The sequence below is a fragment of the Lissotriton vulgaris genome, chromosome 3_2 (assembly GCF_964263255.1).
Source record: "Lissotriton vulgaris chromosome 3_2, aLisVul1.2, whole genome shotgun sequence".
Taxonomy (NCBI): Eukaryota; Metazoa; Chordata; class Amphibia; order Caudata; family Salamandridae; genus Lissotriton; species Lissotriton vulgaris.
Window position 1 is genome coordinate 259,740,065 of NC_141690.1, and position 26,437 is coordinate 259,766,501.

Consider the following 26,437-nt stretch of genomic DNA (forward strand, 5'->3'; position numbering starts at 1 on the left):
CGTAGGTCTAACGTCCGCATTACTGGAATTCCGGAGACGACGAACACCGGCAAGATGGAGGTGTTTGTGACGGACCTACTACACTAACTGTTCGACCCGGCCCTCTCATCGGTCTTTACAGTCGAGAGAGCACACAGATCACTTGGCAAGAAACCACCGGTGGGTGCACCGCCTCGTCCCATCCTTGCTAAACTGCTTAACTTCCAGGATAGGGACCTCATCCTGCGTCTGGCTAGGGAAAAGGGTAAGATCACACACAAAGGGAACAACATCTCCTTTTTTCCAGACTTTACCCCCCTGGTGCAAGCGGCCCGTAAGGAGTTCATTCCAGCTAAGAGACTGTTGGTGCAAGCTGGTGTGCAATATTCCCTGCTATATCCGGCAAAACTGAAGGTGATTCATGACAACACCACGCACTTCTTTACGGATGCACAATCCGCCCTCAAATTTGCTAAACACATCAACGGTCCGGGGGCACGACGGAAATCGCCTAGATTGGAAGAAGACTCTGCACGACTCAGTGATAATGATTGATAGTGCTATGGCTGTAAGTACTGTGCTGTAAATGCGTTTTGCTCACGCCTTACTTCGGTGCTCAGATATCCCCAGCACCCTCTGTTGTAGTGCGGACATTGACTGTGGCGGGGGAGGGGACTTGGCGTGCTTCCCCCCCCCCCGAACTTCTGCTGCTGATGAGGCTTTGCTGCCTGTATTGACATTGCTGGGGGGCTGTTGGTCGACCCCGGGAGAGGGTAACCTCCGGGTTCAGGAGCCAGGGCTTAATTTGAGCCGGAGCTTGCCGGTGTTTAGCACCGGCACCTAAGTAACAGGGCCGGGTCTACAGTCATTCACGCAGCTCACGCTCATTAGGTGCACCGTCAGTAATTGACCGTTGTGGCACTGGAACAGAGAGCGTGTGCTGTGCTGCTGCTGCTGTATTACTAAGTGCTGCTGCTGTAACTTACTTAGTTTAAGTTACCGTGACCGTCGTGTTGATGACAAAACACTTACTGTGTGTTTAAACAGTGACGACGTGACGTTCTCAATTTATTTACTTTCACTTTAAGACAGTTCCGGGTGCAGATCAGTGTTGCTGGCCCACTAGTGGGCGGGACACTGAGTTGGGCAGGTCTTCTTCGGCGGGGGTTGGGGCTTTGCGCGAAGAGGCAGCGACGCGTGCGCAGATTTTGAATGTGCGCGCATTCGCTGCTTTAATTTTGCCAAGGCATGCCCGCCCCAGCATACCCGCACGGCCGCACCACACTGACCACAGAGTGTCTGGTGGTTGATGAAGTACTTCAACGCCGCAGCCGGGACCTGGTTGGACGACAACAAGGTTGGCTAGACAGACTACTACTGCATAGCTCTGCTCAACAAGTGAGGGAGGGCGAGCGAGGCATGGCCTGGGGTAGGCCAAATGTATTCGTTTCTGTGAGCTGCACAGCCTTACCTGGGGGTTGTATATCCGAGGGCCTGCAACTACAAATATTTCTTTAAACTTTACAAGGCAAGCATAGTTTGAAGTGTTGCTATGAAAATAAGTAAAAAGCGGCGCAGCGTCAAATACTCTGCGTAGTAGGAAATGGTTGCGATGGGACTGGGACAATGCAAGGCGCAGCTCGGGGCTACAGCACTGCTCAGCAGCCCCCTCCAGTCCCCGATCGATCACAGTCGCTCTCTCACTAGCAAAGCTGACAGGCTGGTCCAGCTCTCGGCCCTGCCCCCACGGCTACCGGCACTTGTCCTTGCAGGCCTGCATAGGGTGAGTGACACTGACCAGACATCCTAGAGATTACCCTGTACAGCGCTGGCGCTTTGAGAATGGACTCGGCATCCCGACTCAATACTTATCGTAAAAATAAATACATATCCCGTTTTGAGAGAGGGCTGGTTTAGCACACACATTTAAGCGCTATATAAATGCTATTGCAATTTATCAGAGTGCTGTGAATGCTCACTGATACTACAGCCCTCTAATGACAGCAGGGACAGGGTCTCCTGCTGTGCGTCGTGACCTGGATGTAATGAGGGATAAACCTCTGCAGAGCTCATCATCCCAGGCCGGGTCACAAAACTTTCCTTGGAAACCACTACAGCATGGCTGAGGGAGTCTTTAATTTAAAATGCCACAGAAGTACGAATGTGTACAAATGTATATTTATATATATATATATCTATATATATATCTATATATATAGATATATATATAGATATATATATATATATCTATCTATCTATATCTATCTATCTATCTATATATATATATATATATATATATATATATATATATATATATATATATATATATATATATATATATATATATATATATATATATATATATATATACAGGGCCACTAGAATTATGCAACAGGGAAGGGCCAAAGCATGCGGCAGGTTTGAGTAAATTATGTGGCATGATTAAGCAAATTATGCTGCGTAATGCAACACATTTTTCTGTAGTATTGCTTCATTTTATTTTGTCATTGTTAACACTGCCTGTTCATTCGTTTAAATAACACCAGATTGTGCAGCAGATGATGGGTTATGGGGCAAATGCGGTCAATTTACAATTGTGCAAAAATCACTGCGCATGCACAATCCCATAATTTCAGTGGCTCGAGTGTCTCGACAAAGATTTGAGCACCTGCACTTCATTTTTTACAAATTAAGCACTGTCAGGAGCTGTAAACCCACGTGCAGCCACCCTGTTCACACAGGGGTGTAAGCCAGGAGCACCACGCCCCCATGGGGTGTCTCCCACTGTTTTTGACGTTGGTTTTTCATCACGCTTTGCGTGTCTTTATATGGGATATGTCACAACCTGATTGGGGGGTTGGTGAGGGAGGGGGGCGTGGGGGGTGTTCGAAGAGTTGTTGATTCTAGTTAAGACATGGTGCACTGTGAACTGCTCTGCATTTTCCTTTTTGCGCAGGGGATCGATGTGTGGGACGTGTGCGGTACTCGAGGGGCCGGGGGGGGGAGAGCCTGGAGGGAACCTTGCAGCTTTTACGACAATTCAGGCATGGGGGGGTTAAACTGTGGACTTGGAACATTCGAGGCCTTGGGGATTATAAGAAAGCCCAATTGATGCATAGTACACTTGCTAGACATAATGTGGACATTTGTTTTCTGCAAGAAACTCACCTTAATGCAACCCCTTCGCCCAGGCTGAAACATTCGAGGTGGTCAAATGTATATTCTGCCATTTATTCTAACTATGCTAGGGGGGTGGCCATACTTGTACGCAGGGGATTGGATTGGCGGGAACGCACTTGTGTGCTAGACAAAGAGGGGCGGTATGTTATATTGCATGGTGCTTTGCAGGGGCGACCGATACTACTGTCTGCCATTTATGGTCCGAACGTGGATGATCCAGACTTCTTTAGAAGCGTCTGGGCACAAATTGCATTGCTGGACTGTCACTCGATTGTTATGGGAGGTGATTTTAATGTTGTGTTGGATGATGACATGGACCGGAGAGATGCGAGTAGGCCCACACATGCTAGAGCGCGTCAGGCTGTCCTGGATGTAATGGATGAAGGATTGCTGTCGGATGTGTGGAGGGTTAGACATCCGGGGGAGAGAGTGGGGACCTGCTACACGTGCCATCAATCTGCCTGGTCCCGCTTAGATTTCTGGCTGGTGTCGCCTGAGGTGGCGACGTGGGTGGCGGGAGCAGACATCCGGGCTAGATCGCTCTCAGATCACGCCCCCTACATGCTGGAGTTGCGCATACCAGACATTATACACAGAGCGTTCACATGGCGTCTGCCCCCTCACGCACTCACAGATCAGGTGTTCACTGAGGAGATCCGAGCGGATATTGTCAAATATTTTGCAGAGAATGAGGGCTCGGCTTCCTCGGAGGCCATTGTGTGGGACGCCTTCAAAGCAATTATCAGGGGCCAGTGCATGGCGAGGCAGGCGGGGTGCTGCGAACTATCCGTCAGACGCTAGCCCAGATGGAAAGGGAGTTGAAAGATCTAGATCTGGCCTTCTGCCGGGAACCGACTTTGGAGCTTGCGGGCAGCTTAAAATCCAAGATACTAGCCTTTAATGAGGAGGCACAATGAGAGGTTAAGTTCGTGGGGAGACAGGCTGAGGCCCGCAGATACGGGGAGGGGGACAGACCCAGCAGAACCCTGGCTAGATTGATAGCTCCTCGTGCACAGACGCATTATATACATACTATTTACAATAGCGAGGGTTCCCTGGTCATGGGCCAAGAAGCCGTACTACACGCTTTCACTGAATTCTACACATCCCTATACACTTCCAGACAACCCAGTGTCCCTGCATCCTTGGAAAGTTTCCTGGACTCTATTGCCCTGGTCTGGTTTAATGATCACCACAGGCAGTACATGGACCTCCCAGTTACTGTACAGGACATTGTTCAGGTGATCAAGAGCATGCCAGCCAACAAAGCCCCTGGCCCTGATGGCTTGACAACGACCTTTTACAAAACATACGCAGAGGAACTGGCGCCGAAGCTGCACTCTGTGTTTGTAGAGGCCCTCGAGCTAAACTCCCTCCCAGATTCCATATGCGAAGCCTTAATCATCACACTGTTGAAACCTGACAAGGAGGAACTATTCCTGGACTCCTATCGACCCCTCTCCCTGATCAATGTGGACGCGAAAATTTATGCCAAGGTTATCGCAGACAAACTGCAGCCAATGTTGCCGATCATAGCACTCCCTGACCAGTCTGGGTTTATCCCTGGCCGCGCCACGTCGCACAACCTCAGGACCATCTTCTCTATCCTACATTATTTACACCCCTCGGTTCAGGCTGCGGTGGTGTTCCTCGACGCTACCAAGGCGTTCGACTCCTTGGAGTGGCCTTACTTGTTCAGGATTCTGAGTAGAATGGGGTTCAGCCGTAACTTCATAACCCTCATCAAACTACTGTATGATACACCCAGAGCAAGGGTGAGTGTGAATGGCCTCGTATCGGAACCCTTTACCATCACTAGAGGGACCAGACAGGGGTGTAACTGTCTCCTCTTCTTTTTGCTATAGCAATGGAGCCACTAGCGGCCAGGATTCGGCAGCACCCTACAGCGAGGGGAATTGCATTTAGTTCCCGTAGTCTGCTGATATCGCTGTATGCAGACGAGGCCTAGCGGGAGTTTCCATAAACTGGTCGAAATCTGTGGCGTTCCCTCTGACTGACGTGACTGGTTGACCACCGCCTGATTACCCCCTGCGTTGGGAAACTGACGCTGTTAAATATCTGGGAATCTGGGTCAGTAGAGATGTACAGGAATTATGGTCTCTTAACTTTGGCAGGGCGGTGGACTGGCTGGAAAGGAAAATAGAAGTCTGGAACAAGCTTCCCCTCTCCCTGGTTGCGAGGATAGCGCTGGCCAAAATGGTGGTTCTCCCAAAATTGTAATACCTTTTTGTCAACATCCCGCTGCCAATGACAGCGCACTTCCACGCGCGCGTCCGGTCTCTGCTACTGAATCTGGTGTGGTCTGGGGGACAGGCGAGGGCTTCCTGGGACCTGCTCACGCTCCCACTACGGCAGGGTGGCCTTGGTGCACCGGATTTGAAGTTGTATTCCCTATGCGCACAGGTGCAATTTTTACATTTCTGGGTCTTTCCCACTCCTTACCAGCCACATGTGGCGGTGGAGCTGGCCGCTGTAGCCCCGTTGCCGCTACGCGTGGCGCTCTATGGTAAAGTCTCGCGCCCCTCGAAAGACATGGACATTGTAGAAATGATTCGCTGGTCCTGGCGCGAACTACAAAATAGAGCAGGACTCACCTTACTTTACGCGCCAGCTATCCCCCTGCGGGGCAACCCGATGTTACCTTGCTTGTGTGCCAGAGGTGACTCCCTCACAATTCGTGGGAAGCGCTTGCACACCTTTGCTGATATATATCCTGACGGTACGTTCGGGGAGTTGGGCGCTTGCGAGGCTGACCAGCCTGACTCCTTTGCTGACGCGCTCCTATACCACTCTCTTAGGGAATCTTGCAAGAAACTGTGGCCCCAATTCCCAGAAGCGCCGCCGACACTTGATGCCCTCCAGAATCTGCTTTCGAGGCCCTCACCCAAGAAGCTAGTGTCTAGACTCTATAACTGCATGCAGGAGCAGGCCCCGATAACAGTACCTACAGCCAGACAGGCTTGGTCTGCTGAGCTGGTAGACCCTTTGACAGATGAGGTATGGGAATATTGCTGTAAGCAACTGACGGCGTTGTCTCCGAATTATCGATTACGGCTAGTCCATTTTAAATTCTTGCATCGCTACTATCGCACGCCGATCCTGCTGCACCGCATGGGCATCCGAACTGACGCATCCTGTTGGAAATGTGGCGGGGAGGATGCGTCCTTCCTTCATGTAGCATGGAGCTGCCCCAGATTAGGAGAGTACTGGTCGGACATATTCACTGCCATTAACCAAATACTGCACAGGACTGATACACCCTCTCCATTGCTGGGCTTGTTAGGCTATGTCAAAGACACGGAACCCTGTGATAGAAAATTACATGCACTGCTGCTCCTTTACGCCAAGCGACAGGTGTCGCTGCACTGGGGCCGGAAAGCTCTGCCATCATTTACTGCGTGGGTTAGGGATGTGACGTATGGTCATGCACAGCTCACACATTACTGGGAGACGATGCCTACCGCTTCCAGACCTAACGACATCTGGGAGCCCTTCCTGCAATGGACTAGGGAGCGCGCTGGCTCGGATGCTTCGGGAATGTCACCTGACGTGGGCATCTCAGATGATATGGGGTAGGGATTTGTGGATGTGTGAGTGCTGTTGAGGATCTGGTGGTTTCTACCTGTGCGAGTTTGCTCTGGGGTTGAGGTGCGCTTCCCGACTCTTGCCCCCTGGACACTCTGACACTGCACTGTCTGGTCCTTTCCACCCCCTCTGAGGCCACGCGCGCCGATATTTCACCCTATTCCTCCATCCCCCTCCCCCCCCCTTCTCCCTACGGTCGGAACCTGGAGGCCAACTTACCACTGCCCCTGCCGCTGACTGATGTCGCTTTATGATTGCCCAGCACGGGCGCACTCGACCCTATGTATGCGTGAGGTGATGTGTGATTAATGTTACAGACCTGCACCAATGTTCGTTGTTTTTTCTTTTTTCGTTGTTGGTTGGGGTGAGATGGGCGAAAACAGTGGCCGTAGACATATTTTTCCAAATTGCCGTTTCAGCAGGCTATGGCCTGTTGTTCTCTACAGGGTTGCGAGGCAACACTATCACTTTGAGTTCCGTCTGACTGTCTACGGCGCTGAAAAAATGTAAGACCACTTACTGTGCTAATGTAACACTGCTGTAATACGTATCCTTCCTGCACCACGTGCTTCTACTGTGAGTCATGCCACCTAACTGTTTATGTCACTCCTTGTGGTTCAACACTTTTTATGTGTTGTTTGCTTTGATAGCGGCCTGCCTCCGGGTTGTTGGCGTGACGCAGTGTAACTTTTATTTCTTTTGTGCAAATAAATGTCTTACGGCAAAAAAAAAAAAAAAAAAAGAAATTAGGAAATTGTCACACATAGCAATCTAAAACCTTGGCAGCTATGGATGGTGCCACGCCTGTAATTAAGGACCGGTTATCAGGAAATGCACAATCTCTTTCCGATAAATCACTGGTGTGACCGGCCACCATTGTTTTTTATTCTCTTGACTTCACACCGCTAGACGCCAACATAATGACCTCCTCCTGTGTCTTTGCTGGCTTTTCTTGGGTCTGGCCTGGTCAAGGAAAAGGAGGCATAGTGAATTAAGGTAACTAAGGCAAGTAGTGCAGGAACATAAACCACATAAAAAGTTTGGATTGAGATTCAGAGGCCCTCAAGCTGACCCAAAGCCAGATACCGAGGCTCCTTTCCTTTCACAGTTGTATTTAAGTTGTACTACACATTGCTGCTACTTCTGAGTGCTTCATACAAGGTGGTGCGGAAGACGGGACCCGGGGGAGGAGGGAGTATAATACAGTTTGGTTGGGAAGGGAGCGACCCACAGATCAAGGCAAATAGGAGACACTAACAATGGAGAGGCTGCTACCATGGAAAGTAACATAGTAACCATATTGGAAAAGCAGTTGACATAGAAATATTTGTAAGAAACTGCTGTGATGCTTTACCTACATCACGTTCGCAATGGCACTTACTGCGTAGGCACTTTGTTGAAACACAGTGAGGGCAATTGAGGTGTCTGGGCTGCTTTGGTACCACCGAAGGGTGGAGAGGGTAAAGTACTAGCCTTCACAGGGTGCAGATACAGCAATTAAGGCAAACTGCACAGCAAGGACCAGAGGGGCTTACAGTTCCACAATTTAGCACAAAGGCAACCTGCATTATCAGCGATTATGCAGCAAGTCTCTTGCCTCAGTCACTTTCAGCAGCTGCACTTCCTCCACGTCCTGTTCCCATCAGAAGCGGTCGCTCCCCACGCTGCTCCCTGCTCCGCCTGGTATCGTAGCGCTATACCGCCAGACTGCTGATTGCTTATCTCGCCTTGCTCCCACAACTGCTGTAGCCTGATTAATTATTAATATTAGATCGTAGCGCTAGATTGCCCGTCTGTTCATTAATTGCTTATGTCAATTAGATTGTAGCGCTTGATTGCCAAGGTGCGCTTTTACGATAATTTCAAATTGTGCTGTGCTGCCTGTAGACTCATTTGTGCCTGATTGTGCCGGTGCCACTGCCATTTGCATTGCGCTATTTCCGATTGTGCCCCAATCCTGTTTCGATATTGGCTTGCTGCCATTTTGTTGTTGTTGTTGTGCCCCCCTGCCTGGATCTCCACCCCGCTCCCGCCTTCCAGCTGCTCCTCCCTCGCCCCTCCCCTTCCACTATCCACATATGACAGATGCCTACACGTGCAGCGTTCACGCGCAGCGAGCGCGCCTCATGTGTGCCGAAGGTGCGCCAAAGGTAAGCCCGTCTACGCCCGTCCGCGCCTGGACCGCGCCCAGTGCCGGACCCCCTGGTCCTCGCAAATCCCACTCCACCCACATAATATACAACGCTGATACCCTCTTTGCGCTTAATCCCGGCCGGCTCTCTAACTGCATCCAAGCCGTCCCAGGCCACACCCATGGACCCTTCACCTGCCACTCCTGCAAGTTCGACTGCATCAGAACCCACACCAAATCCACTAACTTCAAACAGAGCTCCAACACTAACCACCTAAAGTGCCTCCTGCTCAACACCCGCTCTATCCACAGACACTCCATCGAACTCTGGAACCTACTTGACACTACATCGCCGGACGTCGCCTACCTTACAGAAACATGGATGAACGCCCCCGATATCGCCATAGCCATCCCGGACACCTACAAGATCATCCGAAAAGACTGCATCAACCAAACAGGAGGAGGCATCGCCATCGTCCATAAAAACACCATCCGCATCACGACCAGCTCCGACGATAACCTCGCCACCGCCGAACACCTTCACTTCCAGATTCACACCGACCCCAAAACCTTACTCAGAGGCACCCTTAACTACAGACCCCCAGGACCCCGCTCACAATTCAGTGAAGACATCGCTGACTTCATCAGCCCACATGCCCTCCCATCGGAGAACTACATTCTACTGGGAGACCTCAACTTCCACCTGGATAAGAAAAACGACAACAACACCACCACCCTTCTGGACAACCTGGCCAATCTCGGACTCAAACAACTCGTTGACACCCCCACCCACTCTGCCGGACACACGCTTGACCCTATCTTCACCTCCAGCAAGCACATCTCCTTCGATCACACCACAGCTCTCCATTGGACGGACCACAGCTGCGTTCACTTCTACTACAAAAAGTCCAAGACCCATAACCCCCCACAACGTATTCCCCGAAGAAACTCGAACAAAATCACCACCGACCAGCTTTTCACGTCGCTTCAACAAAACCCCCCTGCCAATTCATCGGACCCAAACCAAGCAGCCACCAACCTCACACAATGGATCACCCACAGCGCAGACGAACTAGCACCCTTGAAAACCCATCTAATCAAGCTAGGTAACAAAAAAGCCCCCTGGTTCAACGATGACCTTAAGAAATCCAAGAAGTTCTGTCGGACACTCGAGAAAACCTGGAGAAAAAACCCTACCACTGACAACCTAGCCACCTTCAAGAACGCCACCCGCAAACACCACCAACTGATCCGATCCACCAAGAAATCAGCATTCAAGGATCGACTTGACAACAATGCCCAAAACAGCAAGGAACTATTCAACATCGTCAAAGAATTCACTAATCCCTCCGCAGGCACTAACGACATCACCCCCTCCCAAGACCTCTGCGACTCTCTATCATCATTCTTCCACAACAAAATCGCCGAAATACATAACAGCTTTCAAAACCAGTCCGAAGACCAGCCCACTCCACCCACCTCCGAACCAAAACCACACTCTAACAACCTTTGCGCCTGGAACCCAATCACCACCGAAGATACCATCCGCCTGATGAACTCCATCCACTCAGGATCACCAACCGACCCATGTCCCCACCACATTTTCAGCAAAGCAGACTCCATCATCGCACCCCATCGCTCCCTCAACTCCGCTACCTTCCCGGAAAACTGGAAACATGCTGAACTCAGCGCCCTTCTGAAGAAACCCACGGCTGACCCAACCGAACTTAAGAACTACCGCCCCATCTAGTTCCTCCCATTCCCTGCCAAAGTCATCAAAAAAGCCGTCAACAGTCAGCTCGCCGCCTTCCTCGAATCCAACAAATCCCTCGACCCCTCTTAATCCGGCTTCCGAGCCAAACACAGCACCGAAACCGCCCTCATCGCAGCAACAGACGACATCCGAACACTACTGGACAACGGAGAAACAGTTGCACTCATCTTACTTGACCTTTCCGCAGCCTTCAACACAGTCTGTCATAGCACTCTCATTCAACGCCTCAGCAACATCAGAGTACAAGGAAAAGCATTGGACTGGATCATATCGTTCCTCACCGGAAGAACCCAGAGAGTCCGCCTCCCCCCTTTCAAATCAGAGGCCACCGAAGTCATCTGCGGCGTACCACAAGGATCATCACTCAGTCCCACCCTCTTCAATGTATACATGAATCCCCTCGCTTCCATCACACGCCAACACAACCTCAACATCATCTCCTACGCAGACGACACCCAGCTGATCCTCTCCCTCACCAAAGTCCCAAACACCGCCAAAACCAACTTACACGAAGGAATGAAAGAAGTAGCCGAGTGGATGAAGAACAGCCGTTTAAAACTAAACTCGGACAAAACGGAAGACCTCATCTTAGGGCCATCCCCCTCTGCCTGGGACGACTCATGGTGGCCACCGGCCCTTGGAACCGCGCCCATACCTACGGACCACGCACGTAACCTGGGCTTCATCCTGGACTCCTCCCTCTCGATGACCAGACAAGTCAACGCCGTCTCATCATCTTGCTTCAACATCCTACGAATGCTCAAAAAAATCTTCCGTTGGATCCCCACCGAAACAAGAAAGACGGTCACCCACGCACTGGTCACAAGCAGACTGGACTACAGCAACACCCTTTATGCCGGAACCACAGCCAAACTACAGAAAAAACTCCAACGCATCCAAAACGCCTCAGCCAGACTCATATTGGACATCCCTCGGCATGCTCACATTTCCGGCCACCTGAAAGACCTCCATTGGCTCCCTGTCAACAAGAGAATAACGTTCCGTCTCCTCACCCACGCACACAAAGCCCTCTACGACCTAGGACCCGAATGCCTCAACACGCGTCTATCCTTCTACACCCCCTCCCGCCAACTACGATCGTCCAATCAAGTCCTCGCCGCAATTCCGCGCATCCACCGATCCACCATGGGGGGAAGATCCTTCTCCTACTTAGCGGCCAAAACCTGGAATTCTATCCCAACCCACCTCCGCCTCACACAGAACCGCCTCTCTTTCAGAAAGCAACTAAAAACCTGGATATTCGATAAGTAAAACACCTCCCTCCCTCAAGCGCCTTGAGACCCTCTGGGTGAGTAGTGCGCTATACAAATTTTGGAACTTGAACTTGAACCTGAGGGGTGTGGCCTTAAAAGCACCACTGAGCGCCCCCAAAACCCCAGAGAATGCCTGCCTCCAGCACTCACAGCAACCTCACCTGTTTCGTTACGTGTCAGGGTTCTTGCAGGAGGAGCGCTCACACCAAGTACTTGACTGTGTTTGCAAGAGTTGGCACAAGGGCGCTGCTCTAGGCACTTACACAACTTGTAGCACAAGATGCCCTACCAGTCAGTACTTCTCAGCACACTTCATCGGGAAGCTTGGTGCAACCTGCACTTGCAGCGGTGGCACTTACAGCAGTTTTCACTGCTGCATTTAGAGTACTTGTGTCAGCCAAGCACCTGTTCATCAGGTGCCTCCTATGGCACGTGGGAACCTGCAGCTGGCCTCTTACACTCTGTAGAGCCCCCACACCTCACCCAACACAACTCTTCAGGGGTCCTACATATGTACCATGGGAGCGTGCAAGCTGGATAACCTTCTAAAACAACACGTGTGCTGTGTGCTGAGTGATACTATTCCAAGATAACACTCTGTACCGTTCGCGCTGAGATTAAGCGTGCCAATAGAGCAGTTTAAACATGAGAAGCGATGATTAGTGTCCGAATTAGCTGATGTGGATCCTGTATGTTCGTTGTATAACCTGCATGGCCAGACACACGTATTCACTCATTACAATCACGACTGCCGAGGATCGTGTAAACAAACCTTTGTGCACTTATTTTGACGTGCACTCACACACAAGACACTCCTTGTGTTTATTTTTTTAACATCTCTGTTTGTAAGAGGGTGACATTACACATGCCGTGCACATTCTGTTGGGCTGAGGGCACAGCTCATTTGTGCGGCCATAAAGACCCTGTAAAAATGCCCCGCGCACCCTGCTCGTGGCCCTCCGTGACTCCCATGTGAGATGCATATTAGTGATAACTAATTGGTGGATGGTGGTAGGTAGTGGGCTGGGCCGCTGGGGGGACCCCTCATTGTGCTTTGCAGTGGGGCCCCCTCAAGTTTCGCTACGCCACTGGAAAGAAGTGACGACTGTGCGTTTGTTTAATGTACACAATAAAGCAGACGGTGACACAAAGACATGAGGGTCCGTGGGGCAGCAGCCCGAGGCCTGCCGGAGACAGAAGGAAATCTCTCGATCTCCCCGCATAATGATATGCAGGTGGACGTCGAAGAGGTGAGCATGCGGATATCTGTGCAGAATTGAGGGAGGACAAGGAGCTGTCCTACAGAAAACAGCCCGGGGGCCTATGCGGGCGGATTCTGCGGTGAGGCCCATCCTGAGCAGAGAGCACAGAAGTGACTACGGTGTTGGAGCAGAGACTGCTGACCGGGTGATGTGGGCCAGAGTGGCTGGTAACGTGCTGTAGTGCCCCCTGCGTTCACCTCACGGGACACACGCAGCAGGAGGCGGTGATTGTGGAGCGGGGGTGGGAGGATTGCCAAGCCTCAGCGTCACGACATTCCACTCGAAAAGCGACAACATCCAAAAGATTGAAAAAAAATACTGGAATTTAGTGGCCTCTGAAATCAATATTGAACAAGCCCCTATGTTCGCCTTTAAAAGAGGTAGGAACCTGAAAGACAATGTGGTAAAGGCCTTCCTTGAACCCGAAAAAACTCCTGACCTCTGGGACCTACTGCGCTTTCCTCCATTGCTTGGACATTTCAAATGTGGGTCTTGTAAGACTTGTCCCACATGTATTGAAGGCCCCACACTAGTGCATAACAACAAAACCTACAAGTTGCCAGCCCTAACCAATTGCAACAGCACAAACATCATTTACATCATCATCTGCCCCTGCAATAGACCTTATATTGGACAGACTGTGCAAAAGGCTAAATCAAGGAACTTGCAGCATCAGAGTCGCATGAGGTGCAAAGTCCAAGGTGCTCCCCTGGTTGAACATTTTGTCGCAATGAATCACCCACCAGAAAGCATCAAGTGGAGAGTGGTTGAGAAGATCAACAACAACCCGAGGGGGGGCTGTATCTCAACATCCCTTAATCTTAAGGAATGCAGGTGGATACATGCCCTTCACTCAGTTGGTGAGGGACTCAACGAACAAGAATAAATAGCGAAGCAGATGGGACTGGTATGAGATCACTATTAGACACATCGGCTGTGAGTCTTGCCTGTCTCTACCTACTATAACACTTGAGCAGGTAGTCCAGGGTCATTAAGCAATGAGCTACACGGTTTACCCCTGTTTACCATGCTCCATGCTTTTCCGTAAACTCCACCTAATTGAAACATGACTTACCTTTAAAACATTGTTTTACATGATGTAATTCTCTTATTTCACGCTGTCTCCCCATTTGAGATGTATATCCTATTGTTATTTTTTAATTCTTAATTGGTTGCATGCCCATGATTTCGCTTCACCAATAGAGTCTGGATTGATATAATACTATCACAATAACCAGATATAGCACTAATGGAGATTACAATTCTTGTATCTAATGGCATACATCAACTGAGAATGTGCGACAATTTAATTTTTATTAATTTTTATTTTCCCCCTCCGTCGACATACACAGAGTCTTCCATTTAAATGTCCTCGCATAGATAACAACGTGTCCTTGTCATACACACATAAAGTTTTCAGCTTGAAATGTATTTCGTCATCTCATGCTCCTTGCGTGTTACATGATGACAAGCTACGGCGCCCATGGTCGCCTAGCAACGCTCCTGACGTCCCTTGCGTACACGAGGCAGATTCTTACGTCCTCGACACCATATCTGCAGGTCACTCCCGCAGCCGGGATCTGACTCATGCCAGACGGGAGACGGTACTTCAGCCCGTCTCTCCCCCCATCTGAAGCAGTTTTGCGCAAATACAGGTGAGCCTCAATATGCCGTTATTAGCTTCTGGGCTATGCACTCTCCAATAGATCGTACTCTCACTTGGCCAATATATCCCCTTTTTAACATCACGCTGACTTGTTTGTGTTTTAATCGCCCTGAGACACGATCTGATCAGCAGGTCTTTTTATTCCTTTGTGCGGAACTGGGTGATCGCTGAACCATGGCTTTTGATTAATCACGTTTTTTCACCGCGTAAAAACACATGAGACACCTGATCCCTCGTAGTTAACCACTCCAAGTTGTTGTTTTATACCGGGCTGAGACACGATCTAACTTTAATCTCACAGCGTGTTTCCTCCTTTCGTAAACTGGGTGGACACTCTGGAAGTGTCCTTAGCTAATCACTTAACCATGACGTAATCAAAACGCGTTAACACACAAGTCACTCCAACCTTCGTAGTTAACCACGCCAATGTTTAACATGGTTATCTCACCAAGTAGACTCACCGCAGCCCCGCCTATATAATTCTCCACTTGGCCTTCATGTCTTCGATAAATGCACATGAGGTACTCCTTGTATTCAGACTTGCTTCCTTCGTAGTTAACCACGCCAACGTTTAACATGGTTATCTCACCAAGGAGACTCACCGCAACCCCGCCTATATAATTCACCACTTGGCCTGCATGTCTTCGATAAATGCATGTGAGGTACTCTTTGTATTCAGACATGCTTCAGGCGTCCACGCCCTGACATTGATCCCCAATGCTTTCATTTCAGCGACTACGAATTGACTAGTCCGCCTATCTTCGCCCATTAGGCCAAGACCTTCTTGACACTCCAATGCTGAGTATTTCCTCCCCCTCCCTGATCACCAAACAGAAACTCTTTGACGTGCTGTTTTGCAATTGTTTGCCACACATTACATCATTTTAATTTCTTCTTCCTCAGTGGTGACTCAGCCATCCATTTCTTCAAGGCCAGCATACTTTGGGCCGTTCTAGGGTGAGAAATAGCCCCCCTTGTAGCTATGCATCTCCATTGAGTGCACTCTCCGGCAACCTCTCACTCACAATCCTTTATCCTTAGGCTATCATCTAGAGGCAACACCACTGTAATATCTTGATGTCCATAAATCCAGTATATGTAACAATTTAGGTTTATTGTAGAATAAAATCAGGTCAGGTAGATAAATAGAATAAGATTTTATAATGATAGAAAAAGACCCCACCAGGAGCAGATGGACTTCAGCTCAGCCTCCAGATGTAACTGTTCCAGCTTTCAAGCAAATACAATTGGAACACAGATGACATCATAGAGACATGCAGAGATAGAAATGAGAAACACAAAGGAAGGACAAAGAAGAAATGAAAGCAGGATGTAACACATCTCCCCCCTTAACAAAATCAAATAAGATAAGAAAACAAAAGAGAAGAAAAATTGATAATAGAACATATAGCATATACACAGGAAAAATTATGGTAAAGTTAAAGGAAGAAATAGAACAACAAAAAGCGAAAGTACAATAGAAAATACTGTAACCCTCATGGTACAGAATCCATATCACAGAGCAAAAACACAGCTCTTAAAACACACAACAATATGAACACCTCTAAACTTAGAGCACTTAAAAGTGGTTCAATAACTAGATAAAAGATAGCGAACACAAGAAATTCTACAAAAGAGCAACCAGCGGCTCTTTAAACATCAAAGATGGCAAACACTTGCTATTCTACAAATGAGCAACCTGCGGCTCTTCACATTGAAAATAAATGAAACTCCTCTAATATAATAGAGCGCTAAAGCGGTACACATCCTAGTATAGAGCAAATTTCACTCTCACAAATCCTGAATACCTGAACACCTCTAACAAAGTTAGAGCACATTGTGGTTCAGCAAAAAAAACTAGAACTCTTCAAAATAATGAAATCTCATGAACATGGCTCATCCTAAAATGCAAGCCGTAAACACATAAAAATGCAATGAAAAATGGCAACTCTTCAAAATTATGCAATCTCATGAACATGGCTCATCCTAAGATGCAAGCCGTAAACACATAAAAATACAATGAAAAATGGAGCACCTCAATAAATGAGCACAAAATGTGGCCCCCTTCAAAAATACACATGTACACATCCCATGCACATGTCAAACATGCAATCCACAACGGATTTAAGTAAAACACTTGAGCACCTCAAACAACGTTGAGCATAAAAAATGGCTCACTCCATCGAATAACTAACACACCAGAAATCTGAATAGAAATTACAGAGCTCCTCAACATACGTTGAGCATAAACATGGCTCTCACATTAAGGACGATACTATCTGACTGTAGTATAACTAAACACCTCAACCATCATGAAACATGTGTGTTCTATCAGTTCCAGAACACACATGCAAAGTACACACATGCAAAGTACACACATGCAAAGTACACACATGCAAAGTACACACATGCAAGCAAATCATATGCGAAGCAATACATGGCAATAAAATGATGTGCAGTCCTCCCCAAAAATACATATATGAACACCTCCCTCTGAAAGATGAGAAAAGTAGTCAGATGCAAACGCAGCAATGTCCTTCTGCAAACAACAACACTTGAAAAATGTACATCAGCTGTGTACATCAGCGAAGTAATATCTTGTAAAAGAATTGCAGACGTCGAAACAATGAACCAAACTTCCCAAATGGTGAGAAACGATCCTTAGTGTTCCAAAATAAATGTTCCAGAATAATGTTTACACAGATCGTTGTGCCATATCTTCTTACAAAATCTACTTTTTAAATGTGCAGTTCTCTCTTCACAATGTAGAAAAACAGTACCTTTTCCTTCAAATTCGTATTTAAATTCAAGTTGCTGTCAGGATATCATTAAACGCGTTGATGCTTCACAACGCGATGTGCAACAAATATGGCCGCCAATGACGTCATACGTTGTGTTGCGTACGCCGTGCTGCGCACGCAACTTTGATGACATCAGCTGCTGCCATGGACGGAGAGAAGACGGAGAGCATAGCGTTGTCAAGGTGATGACCACGCTCAGAAATCGTTGCGAGCGCTCGGGCTATTGCTCCCGTAAGTCGTTGTTATTATTATTTAAAAATCGCCAAAAGAATTGAACAGCAGGAAATGTGCAAAAATCAACACTGGGCCTTAAAACAATACACGGGTTTGAAACATTTGAACATCCCTTTTCGAAGCCACAGCAGACACGGCACACAGTGCTCTGCTCACAGATGCCAGCGTCGAAAGTACAGCAGACACCGCACTCTGTGCTCCGCACATAAAATCCAGCATTTATCTTTGAGAGCCCAAAGCAAAACTTTATGTCCATTCTCACGCTGTTTAACTTCTTTAAACATCTAATACGAATGAATGTTGCACCTCCATTCTCCACAGCAGATGGCAAAGGCGTGTCTCTCCCAAACATGGCACACATCTTTCCTTTTAAAAGTTCTTGACAATTCAGTCCAAATCAGTTTAAATCTTAAAAGTTTTCTTCAAATCATGCAGTTGTAATTCCTTCAGATTTAAGCCAAATAACGCAGCAAAAATTCTAACACCCAAGGGAAACAGGCTGTCCAGATCACACAGGACACTGGTGGGGTTAATCAGGGTGCTCTCATAAAATACCTTTTCCTCCTCTTGGCTTGAAAAAATTCTTCAGTTGCAGAAGTTCCAATAGTCTTTAAGTTCCTTAGTTGCAGATCTCCATTACTCCATTAGACCAGTCTTTTTCCACGCACAGGTTCTGTACCTCGTCGCCAAAATTGTAATAAATAGAAGTCCTTAGATCCAGTATATGTAACAATTTAGGTTTATTGTAGAATAAAATCAGGTCAGGTAGATAAATAGAATAAGATTTTATAATGATAGAAAAAGACCCCACCAGGAGCAGATGGACTTCAGCTCAGCCTCCAGATGTAACTGTTCCAGCTTTCAAGCAAATACAATTGGAACACAGATGACATCATAGAGACATGCAGAGATAGAAATGAGAAACACAAAGGAAGGACAAAGAAGAAATGAAAGCAGGATGTAACAACCACCTTCCCCCATCCTGAGGAAGACCCGTTGTGACCACCCACTGGGGCACCGCTAGGGTTGAAACGTCTACGTACTTCGAAAGCTCAGAGATTACAGAATTCCTTCAGACTAAGGATAGGACTCACTGTATCATCAAACCTCTGACTCTCCAATCTGTATATATATGCCAATACTGTACATATGCCTGCACTGTATATATTGTTCACATTTCGAGCGCTCCAAGCACTTGTGTCACTTCATTTGTCACTCATGTGTAAATTTCGTGTTGACAGCATTTACTTGTCTTTGTCTACTTTGGATATCATTGAATGATGCAATTCAGATAAAAAAGTAACAATTTAAGATGATTGTCTCACTCTTAAATCCTTTTTGAACCTTTTCAGTCGAATAATCTGTATAATAAATGACGATAGGAAGTTACTTTGTTTTCAGCTATTATTATTTTCAGTGTAGAGGTTGTTTTTGAATTTCATGCTACTCGTTTTGAGCATTTATGATTAACGGTTCTTACATGACTGAACCATTTTTACTTATATATATATATATATATATATATATATATATATATATATATATACCTACCCAGGTTCTGAGGGACACAGGTTTACCCCGTTTTGAATATTAAAAGCCTCAGCAAGGAGCAGGCCCTAGGGATCGCGGCGGTGGTATATGGGTCCTTGATGTATGTGGCGTTGCTTGACGCGATAAAGAAGATGGCGGCGTCTCTTTAAGATCCGTTGAGCCTCCATCATGTCGGCTGGCCCAGAGGACTCCTGAAGCCAACTAAAACATTTCTCATGCAGCGCAACGTATTCCGATCATAATGCAATGGCTCTGGAAACCTTATCTCAGCTAGGTGTGCTCCTTGGAATGATCTTGCCCGCAGCCTGTCGCACTCAAGATTGTGGCTTTATGGGCCTGGCACAGGTTGGCTTAGAGGAGCAGGCCTTTCACTGTGGTGGGTCAGGGCGAGGGGCACAGGGGTCCGGCGTGGACAGAGCAGATCCCATCACTCATCACCCTCTCCCCTACCTCTTCGGTCCCTCATTCCTTTTAATTTTTTGCAGAGTTTTATATAGAGCAAACATCAGAGCGCTTTACATAGCGCCAGTTTGCCCGAAATCACAGGATGTTTTAGCGTCATTACTGAGACTCGAACCCAGTTCCCCAGGTCCGAGGTCGAGCGCCCTAGCCGTTAGGCCAACTCCTCTCTCCCCTGAATTTCTCTCCCCATGCCTTCTTTTTTCCCTATGCCTGAGCCGTGCTTCTGTAACTCATAAATATATGTATGTAAATATGTAATATATAATTGTCCAAGTCTAATCGCTGTTAAAATGTAATCCTGAGTGAACTTGCTATTTGTAAATATAGAACTCTAACCACTAGTATATGTAGTAGACCTTTGTGCTTACTACCATTCCTATGTGATTTTAGAGTTTTCCGTTTGTATATCTTCCTTGAGTGACTTTACAACTTGTACATTTGCAATGTTTTCTGTTTATATCTCGTATGTAACTCATGTAATCCAAAGTCCTTATGTAACGCAACTGGTTCTTTTGTAAAGCGATCTGACACCTTCAGGTGATGTTCGCGCTATATAAAATTGCATTAAATAAAATAAAAACAACGTAGTTCCTTCTAGGCACCGGAGCATCGACTTGTACGTCGAGTTTGTCATGTGGAGAAGTGTGGCTCACTGGTTAGAGGAGGCAGACCTGGAAGCAGAGGTCAGCCCGGGACCAGGGTTCAATTCCCGGCTCGGCGGGGTCTTGAGTCCCTAAAATGTCCATGGACTCGACAATTCTCGCTCTGGTGCCTACTCGATTCACGGGTTCACACTCTGCGACTCTGGGCAATAGCTTGCTTAATCTCCACAACGGCCCCTCGCTGCGGGATGCCTGGCTTTCACCTTGCGGATACCCTGCCGGGGTTATCTCACAGGGGAATACCAGGACGGGTTCCCTAAGCAAGCGCTTAGAAAGCGCTCGGTGATTTGCGCTATATAAATTCCTGTACATGGTTAAAATAACTGGTCCAGAGCTAGGGGTTGCAACAGACATCCAAGGTTGCAATGATATCGGTGAGCAGGGTTCGCAAATACAGCAGTTACATATATGTTCCGAGGGGGAGACAGATTGCGAGAGTGGCAACATAACATGACAATAGTTGAATTAAATTGCAATATTTACAGTGAGTTACAGTACACGGAAATATGATAAGTTTGAAGATAATGTGTAGAGGTTGGCATGAGGCGTGGAGAGGTGCGGATGTCTGAGGGTAGACTGTCCCACAAGGGGTGCACTATGACGGCAGATCTCCTGTCACTAATGTTCGTGTTTCTTCGTGTTACTAAGATGTCTTTTTTTCTGCAGTTTTATATAGCGCAAACTCGACCTGAAGTTAATGGAGAGCTTTACATGACGACAAGTTACTTCACACAAAGACACATTCAATGTTTTTGTTTGTTTTTGGTAGGCACAGGGAGATTAAATGATTTGCCCAGAATCATTTTATGTTAAGCCAACGCCGAGACAAAGTCAGCAGCTCTGACCGTTATGCTTCGGTGGAGCAGAGTGTGCCTCTGGAGGTCTTCACTGATGTACTTGTCAACTGACATATACATTGTAAACAATACTATAAGGTTTTCAGTATAGGGTTTTGACATCTGCTTATTAATGGTGGTTGGATATTTTCAGGATGGCAACTTCTAAACGGAAGTAAACATTAGCTGTTTATTGCTGTGTTTTATAAGAGGACATGTATTATCCATCAGCCACTTTCAGGTATTTCAGAGTTTTCCCATCATCACTGTGCCATGACGTGTTCCCTTGTCTGTTTCCATGTGCTGGTGTTTTTTGACAGTGTGACAAAGGTTGTGTTAACAACATGTACCAGATTTCCCCCATGTAGCACGGTGGTTGGGGCTAAGTTGGAAAGCTTGATATTGGGGGTGGGAGTCTTCAAATGGAAATCCTCGTCTGTGGCAGCTGACTCTGTGAGGGGTATCTGACCTTAGTTTAACTTGAAAAGGCCTGTACTCGGTGCTTCATTTGAACCAGTGGTTTCCGGTGCTCGGTACAGGCACCTAATTGCCATCACAAGGGTTTAAGATGGTCTGTCACATGGCCAGACAGGCTAATTTAGGTTTGAGTACAACAGCTGCGTATTAGTTCAGTTTACATTTACATTGTTAGTGTAGTTTACATTTACAATGACGTTTACATTTAATACCTGCTTCCAAAGCCATATTTATAGCTTTGGGGGCCTGGAATAGTAGGAATTGTCACACTTGTAAGAGTCTGATGGTTAGTAGCTGTTTGTACTGTCACTGGCATCTGGCAGGGACAATGTGTGGTGCAGCTGCAGTGGCCTCCGACAAGAGCACCGGCACATATTCTTTTACAAATTAAGCACTGCACTGCCCTCTACACTGGCAGTGCTTTCAAGAGACAGTCCTCCAGATATGGAACACCTGGTGACCAGGATCATCTGGGTGTAAGAGTCTCCAATGAAATGTCTTGCAGATCCCACCTAGAAAAGATGCTGATGGGACACAAACGGGTGGCTGGAGCAATAGGGAAAGAACATCGCCTTTCACACACTAGGCCTGAAGCTCCAGCCCTCCAAACATACAACACAAAATCAGTCAGCTCTACCCTCTACGGAGCAGAAGGCTGAGGTTTTGACAAACTCGATGAACTCTGTAGGTCAGAACACACATTTTTAAGAGACCTGGTTATGGCACCAAATATGTCCCCCTTGCCTCTTTTTTTGCTGGACATGGGTAGGCGGTCAATAGGTGATATAGTTAGATTACGCCCCACCCTTTTTTGGGCAAGTATTAGGAGGACCCCTAAGCTTTCTTCCTATGCAGAAGCCCTCACTGAGATTATCTGCCTAGACAATGGCGGAAAAATAGGCTGGATCCTCGACATTAAGACAACATTGACAGCCACAGGTCTTCGTGGTTGATGGTCCAGTCAGGAACCCCCAAGGAGAGAGGAACTCAAAAGCCTATATTGGGAATGGGTGGATCAACGAGAGTACTGTAAACCCAATGTGGGCAAACTAACAACAGAGTTCTACTCCCACAAACAAACAAGATATTACGAGCCCTTCCTTGATACAATCAAGGCACGAGAGACAAAAGGCTGTATATGCATTTTAGGTTTGGAATTCTTCCTGTCTGTGCGGTGATAGCAAAGTGGGGTACAAGCAATGGGAAAAAGCGTCGCCCATTTAATGTTTGCTTACCCAGCGTATAAAATATCATGGGCAAAATGGCTGAAACCTCTTTACCAACAGTTGGGCACACAGGACCATCGCACAGCACTGCGCATCCTCAGGTCCGACCCCAGGCCATTCTTTGCGTGCTGCGTAGCAAAATTCTTGGGACAAGTGTGGCTCACAAGGTGGATAGCGCTCTCAAGAAAGTCATAGTTTTAATTAAATAAAATGAAGCACTGCTTTAATTAATGGAATGGTAAACTATGTCCTGCAGTGGGATGATTTCCGATTCAAACTAATAGACAAAGAGAGCACCCGATCACAAGCGGAGAGTCAAACCTCGTCAATTACTTCATATCATCTCCTCCATCAGGAGGGTTTCCAATTACCATACAGCCTTAAAATTATAGACACTCCAGGTTTCGCAGACACCAGGGGGATCGACCGAGACAAATTGCTCATTGAGCAGATTAGAGAGTTCTTTTCCACACCAGATGGTGTTGATCATCTAGACGCAGTGTGCTTTGTAGTTCAATCCTCATTTGTTCGCCTCACCCATTCTCAGAGATACATATTTGATGCTATTCTATCTATCTTTGGAAGGGATGTGGCAGACAACATACTCATTCTGGTCACGTTTTCAGATGGTCAAAAACCACCAGTGCAGGAAGCAATTAGAGAGGCGAAGATGCCTTGTCCCAGACAGAGTGGCATTCCCCCTCATTTCAAATTCAACAATTCAGCATTATTTGCTTCCAATGAAGCTGATGCGTCATCTGAGAGTGCAGAAGAGGATGATAACTTTGACAAGATGTTTTGGAAGATGGGTGTGAAGACCATGAAAGACTTTTTTGTAGCGCTAAACAAACTGGAAACCAAAAGTTTGTTCTTAACAAAGGAGGTTCTAGATGAGCGTATGCAGCTTGAGGTTGTTGCAGAAGGTCTGCAGCCCCAGATCAAAGGTGGTCTGACCAAGCAGGAGGAGATCAGGAACACAAAGGCGATCTTAGAGCAGAACAAGGATAAGATGAAAGCCAATGAGAACTTTAAGTATGAAGTGTCAGTAACTGTAGCGAAAAAAGCAGTTGTAACCAGCTTCATAACCAACTGTCAGAGGTGTCGTCATACTTGCCACTATCCTTGCGGTATTGCGGATGATAGTAAAAAGCATAAATGTTCAGCAATGGATATATTCCTGCAGTGCCGTGTATGCCCTGGAAGATGTGTCTGGAATGTTCACTTTAATCAGAAATACAAATGGATTTATGAAACCCAGATTGAAAAGGGAACTTACCAAGAATTAAAGGATAGCTACGAGAAAGCACGTGGAGAGGTCATGACTGCTGAAGAAATATTCAAGCAGTTGAATGAGGATCTTGCAGATGTTGAGAGAAAGGTTGTTGGTCTTGTTGGGGAGTTATCTGGTTGCCTCCAGAGACTAGAGGAAATTGCCCTGAAACCTAACCCGCTCTCTGTGCCAGAGTACATTGACCTCCTGATTGTCTCGGAGAAGGAAGAAGCCAAGCCAGGCTACTTAGAGCGCATCCAGTCACTATTGGCTACAAAGGAACGGGCTGTGCTTATTTCCAAAGTCTGCCATGTGAGCCAAGCGATTACAACCGTACATTGTTCACTCAAAGGAACAGTTGAGAAGGCGTTTTACCAGTCTTTTGATGTAAGAAGTTGGATCATTCATAAATAGAAATGTTTGCTATGTATGTTATTCCCACTTTTCTGATCCGCAGATATGCCTACCACTGCTTGAAACACATAAGACAAAAATAGTGAACTTCACTATCATCTTGAAAGTAATGCAAAGATTAGGAGTGTCAGAATATCCATATTATCTAGGAATAATATGTTATAAGATTTGCCCTACTGAGTTTAATGATCCGATGTGTAAAAGGATCACTCAGGTTGTTCTTTTTAGCAACCATAGGTTTCACATCTCTAAAATGCACATTCGATCAATTTGTCTGTTATGGGCTAATGACTAAGTATCTGATGATGCTGACAGTGAAATAAAAAAAATTCAAAATGCAGGCTCCAAATGAAAAAGTGTAGGGTGCTGTGTAATTAAAAGTTGTTTTGAGGTACGGAATTTAGTGGTGGGTATCCCAAAGAACATGTAAGGTCAGGTTTAAAGAGATTTAATTGGATTTCCTAAAATGTGTTAATTGATAGGGTACAGGATCTATGCAAAGTTTCACTCCTGAGACCATTTGACACATCTATTTACAATCGAAATTTAGTTCTGGCATCAACTCGCAGCCAATGCAATGTCTGTTTAGCTTTTGTGAAACGGTTTCTATCCTGAGTCTATTCCATTGGCCTGGCACAGCCAATCACCTTCTTTCGGAGATGGAGCAGTCATTTTAGGCCTGTCTAGACAGAGCTTGTTAAACTTTCTTCAAGCCAGTCCTCTAAAGTGGTCATAAGTGGAGAGAGTCACTATTCTGATGCCTAGAGGAAGGTTTGGCACATTGTCATCCAACTCAAAATTGTAAAGTTCTCACTTCAGTTCTAAATCAGTGCAGTAAAATCGATCTCAATATTCTAACAATTCAGGATTAGGAATACAATTTCATGCATAGCTTTTCTGAAATATTCGACCTGTTTTAAAAGCATTATTTCTACTATATAAATGGTTCAAATGCCATTTCTGGTGCTTTTATCACCCCTATTGTACATACATTCCTCACAAGAAGTTGAACAAGCCTAGTGCGGAATAATTGGTAAGAAATTCCAGTGAAGGAGTAAGAACAGATTATGGAAATGAAGAATATCAAGCAGAGGCTGTTGTTGAAGCAGATTTGCGTTGTTTTGGAGTGCTGTTGAGATTTTTCATTTGCCCGACATATAACAGAGACCAACCTCTTGGTTAAAACACAGGTTTCAGAGTTTAAGAAGCATGTGTGTTATATTTTGAATTATTTAAAGTAAGTGCCAAGTCTTAGTTATTTGTTGAAGGTTTTCAGCACATTGTGAACAAAGAGGAGTCCAACTTTGTAGCCCATTAATGCATGGAGAGCACTTTGAAGGCATGGATAAGATATGCAAGAAATGTATTTTATTGTATTTATATCATTTTTTAACATGTTTGCTGAAGTTCCACATCGTTACTGAGTTGTCAGAAGGAAGGCACGTTAGCATAAAAAATGTGTTTTCTGTGGAAATAGTCCTTTATTGTGTTTTCATTTTAAGCAAGCAATGCAATCAAAAATGACATAAGCATAATGTTGAAATCAATAATCTGTATTCAGTTAAAAACCATGAAAAATACCAAACTCAATAAAAGTTGGTGCCAAAGACAATGTATTCGACAGCTAACAAG

General features: G+C 46.5%; 1 protein-coding gene across 1 annotated transcript; it reads left to right on the forward strand.

Annotated features, from left to right (window-relative positions):
- Positions 1-4,220: 4,220 nt before the first annotated feature.
- Positions 4,221-24,805, forward strand: LOC147725636 (uncharacterized). The gene is made up of 2 exons (XM_086964472.1): positions 4,221-4,912; positions 23,338-24,805. The coding sequence occupies exons 1-2, from the start codon at positions 4,221-4,223 to the stop codon at positions 24,803-24,805; spliced, it is 2,160 nt and encodes a 719-aa protein (XP_086820598.1).
- Positions 24,806-26,437: the final 1,632 nt, after the last annotated feature.